The sequence below is a fragment of the Xiphias gladius genome, chromosome 8, assembly GCF_016859285.1.
Source record: "Xiphias gladius isolate SHS-SW01 ecotype Sanya breed wild chromosome 8, ASM1685928v1, whole genome shotgun sequence".
Taxonomy (NCBI): domain Eukaryota; kingdom Metazoa; phylum Chordata; class Actinopteri; order Istiophoriformes; family Xiphiidae; genus Xiphias; species Xiphias gladius.
In genome coordinates, this window is record NC_053407.1 from 18,431,169 (window position 1) to 18,445,296 (window position 14,128).

Here is a 14,128-nt window from a genome sequence, read left to right on the forward strand (position 1 = left end):
ACTGTCTTTTTTTTTTAGCCTGGCACACACTGCGGGAAAATGTTGAATTCCCACAGTGTCAGCACTAACTTTATTAGAATTGCAACATTGGTGGTGCTGACTATGTGTGGGAATTCATCCCTTTATCCCAAAAAGTTTAAAAATATATGGGTGATTCTGAATAGTGCGCCACAAACGTTGTAACATCTGAAGAAAGGCTTCACATACCTTGAAAATAATAAAGTTCTGTTCAAATCACAAGCTGTACAGAACTGTGAAGCCTATGTAGTTGTCAACTCTCTAAAAATCCAATTCAACATGAGAGCTCATTGACAAAATGTCACCATACATGAATCTGGAAGATGTTTACGAAGAATAATGTACGGCCACGATTTTCCTCACCCATAGACTCTAGACTCAAAACTTTTTGACACTTTGCAAATCAGGCACACGTAGGTCAGAAATTGTAAGCACTCCGTTACAGACTCGAATAACATTTCTTATTTGTTAGAGCGGAATCCTTCATTTGCCTTGTCAACATTCATTGTCATGACATTTCCATATTCAAAGATACAGATGAAGAGAGACATGTCCTGTCTAAGACTTGACATGAGAAGTGAATTCATCTTATTTATCTTCTCTCTCTCCAGCGTATTAACCTGACTGAAACAGGTTTCCGATGGCAGAATAGGCTTTTAATTTGAAATTTATGTACCAAAACAACAAGCAGCATTAATATGACAGCAAGTGGAAAAACCTTCCGCAGAGCAAAAACAGTCACGTAAAATATTATCCACTGTCACCACACTGGTCAAAGATGGTCAGAGATAATGTCCAGCACTAATGAAATGCTGTCTGGGCATCGATTGTCAACATGTTATTGCTTCTACAGGGGTGAAATGGAATTCACATAGTGAATCAATAAATTCAGTTCAATAAATAAGTTAATTAGCCTGATACAAACATAAAACTTTTTTTTTTTAAATGGACTTTTTACACATGGTTCCCTTCGCAAATACTGCGCAGGGTATTTGTGGGTCTAGAATTGGCCAGATGAAACCTTATTTTAAATTTACAATCTGACAGAGCGAGAGAGAAAGAACATTTTAAGTAACTTCAAAAACGGTTCACAAAATGACACTGATCATCTCACAAGAAGATAAATTATGTGTTATCTACATCAGTGGGATTCCATTATCTGATCATGCTCATCTTTTTTTTTTTTTTTTAATTCTAGTGTCACATTGATAAAGATTCACCATCACTAATATAAATTAATAAATAAACAATTAGCTTTATGAATACAAAACATAAAAGGTCAAAGCAATCCCTTCTTAACACCCAATATTTCAAAAATGTAAACTAAGACATTTGCAAGAAAAATGCTTTCACAAAGAAAACAACACAAGATCTGATCACTTCATCAGTGTGGGGAAAAATCCAGACTTTAGACCTACTGTATGTGTGTAACCCAGTAATGCAAAAAGTGCGTAAACACTGGTGACCTGAATACATCTCCAGATACACTGGGCCTCATTGACACTGTAACTTAAAAGAAGCGCTCAAGTTACAGACAGAGATCACATTAGTATTAACTCTGTAATCATTACTGATTAAGAATGAATGAAGGACCAATACAATATTTTGCTATTTATCCATGCTTTATCAGACTTGATTCACTCTTAGCTAGGTTGCCATGTTTAACATGTAGAACAGAGCGTTCTCTACTATACGACTGAACATATCCTTACTTCAGAGTAGATGATCATAATCCCTTCATGTCAGCTGCACTGTGATCTGCAGCTGCTGCACACAGTGACGAACCATAAACTCTGGTGTCTCTACGTAATAAATCTTTGCCTGCTCTGACATGGTCAAGGTTACAACACTTTCCTTCCTGTGGAGGAAATCACTTCTCTTTTGGGGATATTATAATCACTCGGCTGCCACTGAATAGTAAACCTATACCATGGGCTAAAAATGAGCGTGAGTATAGCTCTCTCCCTGTAAATAATCTGTCCAAACAATCCATGTATGCCTCTCTCAGCGCTGTTTAGAACCATTAGGTTCCACGTGAGGAAGTCTATAAAGAGGCCGGGCAGCAGTTTGAGTGATCAGTCCTATAAGAAAATAAAATGGACGTATGGTTCGCTGGTGTGTGGGACACTCTTTCCTCCCCTCCCTCCTTCAGGGCCACAGAAAGATTGTGAGTGAGGGAGCCAAAGAGAGCAGTTTCCAGAGGAGCTGTGGCTCTCCCTTCATCTCAACATCTCAGTATCTAAATCAAACAAACACAGAGAGAGAGGGACTGCTGTTGGTTGAAAGTTGGCCGAATGTTGCCCGGATGCTGGCATGCTGTCAGGGCCAGGCGGAAGGTGTACCCTCTAGAGCAGGGAGCTGGGGCTTTCTGGGGGTGGAGGGGGTGTGTGTGTGGGGCTGTGACGCATGGGCAGTATGTCATAGTGGCTGGGGATGTGGCTGCTGCGGGGAAGGTCATAGGGGCTCTGGGAGAAGCCGGTGGCCATTCCATTGGGTCCCTGCAGGACGCTCACCGTTGGCTCTGTGATAGTTTGGCAAAGAAGGAAAGAAAAAGTAGGAGAGGTACGTGAGACTCACTGAGGCTGAACAGTGGCAGGCACAGGCTGATGAAAAAGGAGGAAGGAGAGGTGCATGCAATAGAGATGCAGCTCACACTTCCTGTTATCAAAGCTTACAAAGTCTGTTCAGGCTCACAGCAGGCTCAACATGACCAGAGAGGCCATAAGCTGCAGGAACCTGCTGGGCTCCAAACATCAGAGAAACAACACACTCACCAACATCATAGACATTCCTGCTTGCACTGCCCAGGAGGGTGGCAGTGCCTCCAAAGGGCACTTCACGGTGGGAGGGGGACTTCATCTCCACATAGCTGCTCTCTGTATGCTTGCAAGCCAGCCCTGGTGGGTCTCTAATGGTGGCATAGGGATTCTCACTATTCAGGGAGCAGGAGCTGTTGCTGCACATGGAGCCCTTGATGTAATCTGCCACAGCCGCGAGACAAGGACATTCGGTATCAGCGAAGATGAAGAGATTGTCATTTACCTATAGCAGTGGTATTAATGCTAGACCCTGATATTACAACCAAAATTTAAATAGACATCTGAATGTGGCCTGGAGAAAGGCCACGGAAATCATTGCCACTCTGAAGAAGTTATACTTCTTTTGTCTCTGACAGGTGACTAATGGCAGTATATAGCAATCAGAGTACAAAGGGCGGAGAGTGGAAGGCTCATGTCATCCAATGAAGTCTCATCAGCCTGATAAGAGGCCTCATTAGAGACTGCAACAAAGCTCCTTGAGACCACTCTTCACACCCCTGGGTCCCTCATATTCACCGCTGACTGGTGGGAGACAGTGTGGGAGACAAATGATGTATCAGGCACTGAGCCATAGAGAGCAATTACCATGGGAACAAAACCTCAGCCCACCATGATCTTGTCCAAAGTGCAGAGAGTGTTCACATAAATCATAGAGAATATAAGGATATGGGATTTTGGGTCACAGAAATAGCAGTCTCAGATGGGAATAGAAACCAAATGGGGAAACAGATACACGGGCTGTTGAGTATAAAAGGATTTTGTAACATTGTCGCTGGTGAAGCTGAACAGGATTCTGCATGCGGTATCTGTCTGCGCACACACGCACACACACACACACACACACACACACACACACACGCACACACGCGCACACACACACGCACACACACGCACACACACGCACACACACGCACGCAGAACATGCCTGCTGTTGTTACAATTAATTATTTACCTTTTCTCGACCCTATCTGTGTCTGTGTCTCCCCCTGTTGAACATCTGTAACAAATGTCAAAACATGAAAGTCAAACATCACACACGAATTCCCCGCAGTGTGTGAAGGCTGACAGGAAACATCTCATTAAGGTACAATAAGGTATGTCTTATTTTGTTGGAAGAATATGAGGAATGTGAGTGTGAGGCATCGCTGAATGTTTCACCCGCTTGCTCTCGCATTCCCCCAAGGCTTACAAGCTTATATATATAATCAACTGTGGTCATGATGGGAAATTTGCCAGAAGACAAGTCTGTTTAAGGCCACATCAGCCTATTACGTCAATACATCAGGAAGAACATGCATGACATTTTTTTTTGAGAGATACTTGAGGGACATTATAATTGATGTGCTGTGTGCTTTAACACAAACTGGAATGTGCAGATCAATGTTCAGGTATCTGACTGTTAAGTCAAGCATAACAAAGCATAAATCGTAGATATTTTCATTTTTGCATGCCGCTTGGCAGTTTTCATACCAGCAGCCCAGTTTTTACAATCTCTTCCAGCTTGCACCACCACGAACTAAGAGTCTACGGGCATGAACTATGTATTTAATGTATAATCTTGTTAAAACATTACTTTAATTCCCCCTGTTTAGCATTTATAAACACTATACTAACATTTATAACATATTATAATCTAATTATATACAGGATATTTTTATTTATTGTCTATTAATGGACAGTATATTTAGTATTATTACAAATATGTTTTACCATTGTCACTCAATATGTTTATAGACCGGGGGGGGTAAAGTAAAGTATAGTGTTGAGATATGGCTAGATAGCACAGATAATAAACCAGAGCTTTAAGATGTTATTAAGTAATTTTACCATCACACTTAGTTTTCTATTATCCATAGACCAGGAGTGCACTGTTTGACCCAGTCTAAGCCATCACAGAGAAAATGTGCCACTGGGGAAAGTGAAAGAGGACTAATGAGCTCACAGTGACCCCGATTCACCTCTGCACCACTGATTTCTCTATCCCACCCGCATATCTTATCGAAATCAGAGCAAAGGTTATGTCTAACAAGAAACCCCTGGTTCATCGTCATTCACAGCAGGGTAGCTATGTCCAGGCTGGTGCCAATGTAAGGTTTGCACTAATGAAACTTGCGTTTTTGCCCTTGAAGCGACAGTCCTACAAAGGCCAAATTCAGGGTGTATGTGGTGTGTCATGAGAAGAGAGAGGAAAACCGACCTAGGTCATTGAGGTTGCAGTAGGCTCTCCACTCTGAGCCATTTCTGCTCTTTAGGGTGTTTGACTGTGAAAGGAAAAGCACAGTTAGGTGTTCCTTTTATACTGTAGTATGTTTTTGGGAAATTACGCTTTATGGAAACACATGTGGGGAGTGTTCATACTTTGAGGGTCAGGGTGCCATCCAGTTTGCTGGAAATGGTTGAGACAACATTACATTGGGCCACAGTGTGGTAACTGGGGTTGGAGAAGCACTGGCCACTGCTGCTGCTGCTCTGGCTTTGATTGACCTCTGCAGCACTGGTCCTCATTGCTACAGTACTGCCACAATCTGAGGGTTCAAACAACAGGTTTAGAAGATTGAAAACTAAATGTATGTGTTTGTGCATAAAATATTTTTATCCACTATCTTCAAAGTACACAAATGCATGGCAATTTAAACATGTATGTTTGTTTTTAAACCCAGGAAAAAAAATTAAATATAATCAAAAATATATATTTAATTGGTCCACAGATGTTTTTACATTATTTAGTTATAGTAGGCAAGTCTCTAAATGTCTTACCAGAAAGGGAGTAGTCAGTGTTGGTGATGTGCATTGCCTGCGTGTAGGACACACTGGGCTGGATCTCATGGCCTTTGTCCCTCTGCCTCTGTCTGTACCACACAAACAGACTGAGCATGGCCATGATGATGAGGAGGAGAAAGATGATGCCCATGACAGCCCCTGCCGACTGGCGCTCCGAGCCTCGTGCTGGGCTAATCTTGGTGTACGGGTTCAGCTCCTCCATCATCAGAGCTGCTACAGAGAAAACACAGAAAGTGGGTTGTCTAAGCGCTGTGTACACATCTGTGTTTGAGTGATAATACAGTGGAGAGTCTCAATCATGTTGATCACCTCTCACCTTGATCACAACGGATGCCTTTATATCCAGGGCTGCAGTAGCATGTTCCAGTCACATAGTCACAGGTAGCATTGTTCAGGCACTCACACAGCTGCTGGCAACCGTATCCAAATGTGCCAGCAAGACACTCTGCATGGGAGAGAGGTGCATTACTACATCCATCAAAATTAAAGCACTCAGAGAGTGGGAGCCAAAGTGTTTATAGAACACATTCACATAATCAAACTCATCCACAGGGTAATTTTGCTCAGAGCTAAAATGCGCTGGGCCTACTCAACTCTGCTCACAGCTCGCCCCAATGAAGCCTGTTCGGCAAGCACACTGGCCGGTGATGTGGTCACAGTCTGCACCGTTTTGGCAGCGACACACTTCAGAGCAATCCCTGCCGTAGAACCCTGAAGGACAGCCTGGGACAAAGATATATAAAATGTCAGTGTGGGAGGGGTGGAGAAAACAAAGAGAGGGGAAGACAATGTAAAGAGTCAAGGTCATATCGCAAGGGAACAGGAAAATCAATACCATTCAATGTCTCTGCAGCATACTCAATAAGGGACAATGAGTACGAGACAACTGGAAATAGTAAGAACTTATGTGAGATGAAAAGAAAAAACAGTGAAAACAAGTGTTATTTCCATACACAACAGCAGGAGCGTGGCACCACAAAAAAGAAAAAGACTGAATAAACCCTTGGGGTGGTACACAATGGAATTCAAATTAGTGGACTGATGTTGATGATCTGCATTATCCCTGGGAGAATGACTGGAATGTAAAATAATGAAGTGACCATTAGTTTTGTTTTGACGTTGCTTTCTTGAAAAAAAAAAACCTTGTAAATGAAAACCTACTATCATCCAGTGTCTTGTTTCTCACTTGTCATCTGCTGCAGTTCTGTCGGACTGCCAGTAGGTGACAGTGTGTGCCTTCTAACTGGATGTGAGAGACTCACGCTGTGTGCAGTAGAGTCCGTTCCAGCCAGGGCTGCACCTGCACTCCCCATCGTAGGCACTGCACTGGGCGCCGTTGTGACAGTTACACGAGTTGAGGCAATCAGGGCCCCAGTGCCCAGAGGGACAGGCTGCAGACGCCAGAGAAACATTCAAGCTCATGGTCACACACTCTCCCATACAAACTCTATGTAATATGCATGTATACGTGACGCACATACGTTTTTGAGGAAATGCCTACCTTTTCTCCACACATACATACAATACTCCATACAATATTCCAGGGTATACTCTATACAAATTCTCGCAGAAAATCCAGCGTGATCTTTCCACTCCAGGAGGCCATAATATGTCTTATATGAGCAGACATTGGTGTCAGGTTGAATAGTCCAAAGTTAAGCACTGGTAATGTAACATCCATCTGATCATAGGTTATTTTTACTTTAAGTAGTTAATGCAATAAAAAAACCACACATCAATTTCCCACAGCATGACAGCTCAAAGCTTCACTAATGATCTTTGGCCTACAGTGCTGTAAATCAAAGAGCATTATGTATTATAACAATCATTTACGCAAGCTATGTGTTTTACATCAGCTGGGGCTGAGGGTAGTTCTTGGAATGTGTAGGGCCATGAAAATGATAAATGTGTATGAAGGTAAGTGAGAGAGAGAAAAATGAGGAGTGGAGACAGACAATGAGAGGGGAGAAATAAAGGAAAATAAGCAAATTGAACACAGGACGAAGGAGACAAGCCATACCGTGAGAGCAATCCTCTCCTATCCAGCCAGGAAAGCATTGGCAGGAGCCATCGATAGGGTTGCAGGTGCCGTTGTTGGTGCAGAGGCAGATTTCAGCGCAGGCCCTCCCATACCTGCCGCTTGGACACACTACAATGCACAGAAAACAAAACATCACTGATCTGCATATTATCACTTAAATGCAAAGACTAGTAAAATTCATTAACATTATGACATCTAACTTGGACACATAGCTGTGAGCACATTTCCACCAACAAACTCATACTTTGAAAGGTTGTGTAAAGGCTGTCTCTAATGGATAATATTGTTCTGTTTGAGTGGACATGAAGTGAAGGGATCTGTTTAGATGAAAGGAGGAGTCGATCACTGCTTCCAGTGGCACAGCTGCCCCATTTCCACTTACTAGAGTGGAATGAGTGATGTGCCACTGAATTAAAATAGACCATGTACACAGACCACTGTATACATTTTTTATGAAATTAATATTTCAATGCTCTCTGGCACGCTTCAATAAAAGATGTCATTTCCAATGAAACCTCCATTGTGTTTTCTTGTTGGACCGTGGGACAAATTGAACCAAGGTGTATCTAACTATCAGGATCAGGGAGCTGCAGCGCCAGCAGATACATCAAAGGTCTCATATAAAGAGAATAGCCCCGCGTTAGAAATATCAGATAAGGTAGCTGGCTGTGAAAGAGATGGGTCTAATTCATTTTCATGTGGGGTGATTTTAATGATTACATTTCAGCTGGCTTTCCCCTCTTCTTGAGAGCTCTTTCAAGCTCCTTCAAGCAGGTTGTCATTAGGCCATGAGGTTGGCTCCCCCATTTTTGCTGCTTCTGGGGATTCAAGCCTCAACACACCAGGAGAGCTTCATTAGGCTAGGATTTTATGTGCTGGACGGAGGACAAGTGAGGACGCTAACGGGGCTCAACAAGAGGATGTGCATGTTGTTGGCCACCTTCATCCCTCGTGGCGCAACGCCTACTCACCAGTAATTATAGTCAAGACAAATTAGGACTGGCTCTCGTTATTTCTTATTCCTCTTTCTCGAGCTAACCTATTAAACTTTTATTTGCAAGACATTACTCAAAGCCATGAAAGAGAATTCAAAAATTCCCCACTGCCTTTCTGTAATTTTATTAAAAAAAAAAAAAAAAAAGGTAAATTATTAGACGCAAAATCTACAGTAAATTGTAGCTAGCTTTCCTCAACATAGTGATGGAGAGCAGATTTTTATTGCACTTCATTGACAATGAGGAACCTCTTACAAGATAAATACAGTACTTTTGGTCACATAAATTGTCACACGAGTCGATTTTAGATACACTTAAAGGCTTTAAGTCCCCCTATTTAGCACTTATGAGCAGTATATAAAAAATGTTATAAACATTCAAGTTTCATAACACACCATCACATAGTTTGACGCAGCTATATGCACACGTTTAACTGCATATTAACGTACAGTATTTGCTAACAATTATAACTTTGTGTGAAGGCATATTTCATATTCTTGCAACAATTTAGAAAGAAAAGTTTGCCTTGATTTACTGTCATTCATTATCAATTTATATACCAGCACCCAATTATGGTTGTCTCACAAGAAGAATTAAAGTTGCTTACAAATACTAATAATATAATACACCGGAAAAACGATGATGCTTCTTTGCGTTTTAAAACCAAAATAAAAATATTTGACCCATCTTCTCTATTTTTTTTGTGTTACACAAAGATTGTCTGACATTTTACCTCTAATCTGTTTCTAAGTTTCAATTTAAATATTGTTGACTTTAATAAGCCTGACATTCTACAAGAGCATTAACTAAATTGTTGAGGAAACTCTTTTATTACTTTTTACAAGTGACACTTTCAGGACATTATCAATTACAAATCTTCCAACACGGGAATGTCAGCATCTCTTCTATTTAATATGTATGTGGGCTCAGAGGGACACATGTGTGTTAGAATTGACTCATGACTTTTAAAAGTGTAACATCTTAATAAAACATGTCTAGGGCTAAAATAAGGAGCCGTAAGAAAGTAAGTCGTATGTTTTCTATCAACATCTTGCTACGGGATTAAAACATACATCACACGGGCAATTCACAAGGAAACGTTCGCCTGGTGGCCTTGAAATCAAATTTAAGCAGAAGAAAAGATATGCACACGTGTTTTATCTTTGTCTCCATGTATTTGTGTAGGCGATTTACATGCACTTTGCAGAGTTGGGAAGAGGCAGAGAAACATTTACTTGACGTATCCTTTGTCTGAAAAATTGGGTCTCAGCAATATTCAGACTCCTGTTGAAGGTTGTTTTTTTTTTTTTTTTTTCCTTTGGTCTGGGTTGCACTGATAATAGCCATTATTCAAAGTTTCAAGGCTAAGATGCCAGTGGGAGAGGCAGCAGGTCATCCGTTGATGTTATTAGAGTGAGTGAGCACAGCAAGGACTATAAGACAACGTATAAGTGTCCTCACAAAATGCGGTGACAGAAAAGGTTTATTGACATGTTACTGAACCCCAGAATATTATGAGATATTGTTGGTATCAGCACATAACAACTTTTAAAACTGTATCATGTTTAATGTATTGCACATTATTATTATTATTATTATTATTATTATTATACAAACCATTTAAAAACAGATTTTTGTATTTTATGCGGAGGCAAAATGCCAAGTAACAAAGTAGCGGAATTAAGTAGCAAAGACTAAAACTTCACAGTGAATGAATTTGACAGTTAGTGAAACAGCAGGGAAAGGTCAAAGGGACACAGAAGGTTACTTGCCTTGGTTGCATAGAGAGCCAGAGAAGCCGGACAGGCACTCACAGTGGCCCGTGATATGATGGCAGGGCCCGGTGCTGTGGACACACTGTGGGCACGACTGGCTGCAGCGGTGCCCGTAGAAGCCAGGAGAACAGACTGCAGCCGGCAGAGCGTGGCAGGAGAGCAGAATCCATCGACAAAGTTGGACGGAACAAGAGGTATATAATAATGAAACAGGGCATGACAAGAGTGATCGAGGTAGTACAGAAAAATCAAGAAGAAATAAAGCAGAAATGACGAAGAGAGACAGCAAAGGGAGGGAGAGTGCAGAATAGCTCTATAAATGTCAGGAAACACACAACTGTGCGTTATTAACGTGGATTTTATTGAAAGAATGTGAACCACTAAGAGCTACTCAAAAGGTGGCATAGAGATGATTATACTAACATTTTATACAGAGTTTTAACTGACTGTGCAACCATGATGGGAGGCTGTAATTTATATTAAAAACTTATTTTCACTTCAATACAGCAAGAACCTTTTAAAATCCATGTTATGTGCCCGTTTTCACACAGTGATTTGAATAAATTCCTACTAACGATCAGTTATTTCAAAAACAGAAACCTTTTAGGAAATGACAGAAAAACCCTGGGTTGTTGTTTGACAACAATGCAACGGTAAGTATACCCATGGGTTTTGATTTTATTTAAAGCAGCATGTGTGATGCACCTTTATCAGCCTCTGGAGAAGCATGTAATCCTTCAATTAAAGTTTCAACAGGAAAAACAGCAAAACTGCAGCTATGAGGTTTTCACCTGACGAGAAAATTATCTCTTGGTAAACACTGAATTTGGAGGAGTAATCATTTCCTCTCTCTCCATCTCTCTCTCTCTCTCTCACACACACACACACACACACACACACACACACACACACACACACACACACACACACACACACACACACACACACACACTTGTACTTCTATCTTTCTGAGGATATTTATTGACATATTGCATTTCCTAGCCCCTTACCCTAATCTTAACCTAAACCTGATTCTAACCCGAACCTTAAAACCAAGTCTTAACCCTCAAACAGCCCTTTGAAGGTATGAGGACCAGACAAAATGTTCTCACTTTTCCAAAATGTGCTCACTCCGTAATGTCTATAACTCAAACTGGTCCTCACAGAGTACACACACAGACACACAGACACACACACACACACACACACACACACACACACACACACACACACACACACACACACACACACACACACACACACACACACTCTCTCTCTCTCTCTCTTACATGCCACTCCAACTGATGTTTACAGGTTTTTGAATGTGAATTTCACTCCCAATCAGTGAGCTCATCACTTGACAGTGGCTTCTGACAGACCCTATCCAGAAACCAGAGCTGGCACTCCCAGTGAGCACGCCCTCTGATGAGCCTCGGGTGAGGACTGTGAGTCTCCCACTGAGAGTTGGTTGTTGAGGACAGGGGTGGGGGGCTGAAGTGTGTGTGTGTGTGTGTGTGTGTGTGTGTGTGTGTGTGTTTGTGTGTGTGTCTGGTGGCTTGCTGTAAGGGGTAAATACACTGTGATTAAGTGATAGCAGTGATGAAGAGTTTACACTGAGCAATAATGACTGACAACAAAGTGCTTCTTCTCTGCTCGCTCACCCTTCAACAATTCTTCAATGATCAAAGCAAGGTCAGTTCTGTGGTGGAGTTTGTTAATGTGCCGCTCTCAGTCTCGTGCCCTTATTTCTTAAAGGTTGGATAGAAAGGAGGTTGTGTAGAGAAAGGAAAGGAGGCTCACTTCTTTTGCAGGAGGTCCCTCTGTATCCAGGTGCACACACACATGTGCCGTCCTCTGGAGAGCAGGATCCTCCGTTCTGACAGGAGCAGCTGACTGAACAGTTGGGTCCCCAGAAGCCTTGTGGGCACACATTATCACAGTGGATTCCTGCGGGCACATTAGAATGACGAATATTCAGTGAATGCACACTAAAAAGGCAAAGACTGGTGTGCTGAAATATTCTAGACAGCAAGCCATCTGTAAAAACACATCAAAGGACAGCGTTCACAATGTCTGATCCCAGTGGATCTGTGGAGGGATATTCACCCAGCATGGATCCTCAATAGATTTTAGTCTTGAATGAAGAAGATGCACTTTGGAGTGTGTTTTTTTTTTAGTTCAGCCCACCCTTTTAGACTCTGTTTCTCCTTTCCAAATGTATTTTATTTTTGATCTGACTGAGGCTCCCTGCCAGTGCACTGTGTTGATTAACAGGGTTGCGTCTCCAGAGAGGCTGAGCTTGTCTCCCATTCTCTTTCAGCAGAGTCGGGGTAGTGTACAGAGCTGAAGGGAAGTACTCAGGCTACTAGAGCACAGTCTGGAAGTGTCACTGAGCGTCTGGAGCAGCTCCAAAACAACAAATGCGAAACACTGCATCCATACAGAGCTCTCAATGTGCACATGAATGCTTTAGCACATCCATCGAAGCAGCACGTTTTTTCTCAGCCATACCCATGCCTTCAAAAAACTAAGGGGCCAAGTCACATGTACTGTACTGTACATACACACAGGTTCATAAAATAAAATATATCGCTCTAAACACACAGACAATTTCGCGCACACAAACACACAGAGTCACACACATGCACACAAACTCAGCAACTTTTCAAGCACCAGCTCTTAGTTCGAAGTCTCATTTGAAATTTTCTTTGAATGAGAATATCTGAGAATGGGGTGGCCATTAAAGCAGCATTAGTGCATTACCTTTGAAGTAAACCTGGACTAAACTCTGGGGACTAATGTTATACAGTAAGCAGAGTGCCTTAGGGCTGGAATGAAGGAATAACAGAGAGGAAATGTTAGTGCTGATGAGGGGGGGGGGCATGGTACCAGCGATTTAGTCAGAAGCCCAGCCATGAACATCAAAAGGAGGGCAAGGCTTGTGCAAGTATGTTTGAGGTTCTGCTAGGCCGGGCAGAAAAAACAGCGACTGCCTTTACTGTCAGAAAATGAATGCGGACAGAGCATCACACTTTTCAGTCTAATGGTGACAAACAGAGGGGCTTTGGATGCCTAGTGAGGGAGAAGAAGAAAGCGTGAGAGAAGCCAGAACTGAAGTCTCTTCAAAGGAGGCTTTTCACTGAGAAGTGCCAGAGGTCCCACTATCCAATTTGTACAGAGTGAGCAGAGCAAAGCAAACTTCTCTCTACCTCTTTAACTCTCTCTCTCTCTCAGTGCATGTAAACACACACTCATATTACCTGCTCCATGGCATAAAAGGTGAAGTCCTATTTAACATGCACTAGTATAAGGTCCCTGCATCAAGTGTCTAGTCACAGAGCACTCTTTTAAATCTTTGTTGGCTGATGTCAGGCTTACGACAGTCCAGCAACAGCTGTGTGGGTCACAGGCAGCTTAACCGCTTAGCTGCACACACTCATACAAACCTCACAATAAAACAAACAGCAAGATGACAGCAAAGTAGGATGCCATACCAACTCTGGGGCTATAACACTCAGTGATATGACAGAGTTTACAGAAAAAAAAAGTAGCTATAGCATTTCTGTAAATAGCCACTTTATTCCATCCCCGATTTAGTTCTTTGACGAATCCAACATTGTCCTCTCTCTAGGTGCTCCTTCCTTCATAGACCCCACTGTCAAGCCTCGACGATTCAAGTATGTTTGTACTTTATGTGTT

At 42.0% G+C, this 14,128-nt stretch overlaps 1 protein-coding gene across 1 annotated transcript in view; it reads right to left on the minus strand.

The window, feature by feature from the left end:
- Positions 1-666: 666 nt before the first annotated feature.
- Positions 667-14,128, minus strand: part of megf11 (multiple EGF-like-domains 11) — a 70,689-nt gene continuing 57,227 nt past the window's right edge. Inside the window, exons 14-25 of the mRNA XM_040131861.1 lie at positions 12,230-12,376; positions 10,427-10,561; positions 7,639-7,767; positions 6,881-7,009; positions 6,213-6,341; positions 5,935-6,063; positions 5,595-5,831; positions 5,196-5,362; positions 5,035-5,098; positions 3,790-3,834; positions 2,793-2,999; positions 667-2,539 (exon numbers count right to left, since the gene is read on the minus strand). Coding sequence (XP_039987795.1) covers positions 2,364-2,539; positions 2,793-2,999; positions 3,790-3,834; positions 5,035-5,098; positions 5,196-5,362; positions 5,595-5,831; positions 5,935-6,063; positions 6,213-6,341; positions 6,881-7,009; positions 7,639-7,767; positions 10,427-10,561; positions 12,230-12,376 — 1,694 coding nt within the window. The 3' untranslated portion in view covers positions 667-2,363. The remainder of the gene's footprint in view (positions 2,540-2,792; positions 3,000-3,789; positions 3,835-5,034; positions 5,099-5,195; positions 5,363-5,594; positions 5,832-5,934; positions 6,064-6,212; positions 6,342-6,880; positions 7,010-7,638; positions 7,768-10,426; positions 10,562-12,229; positions 12,377-14,128) is intronic.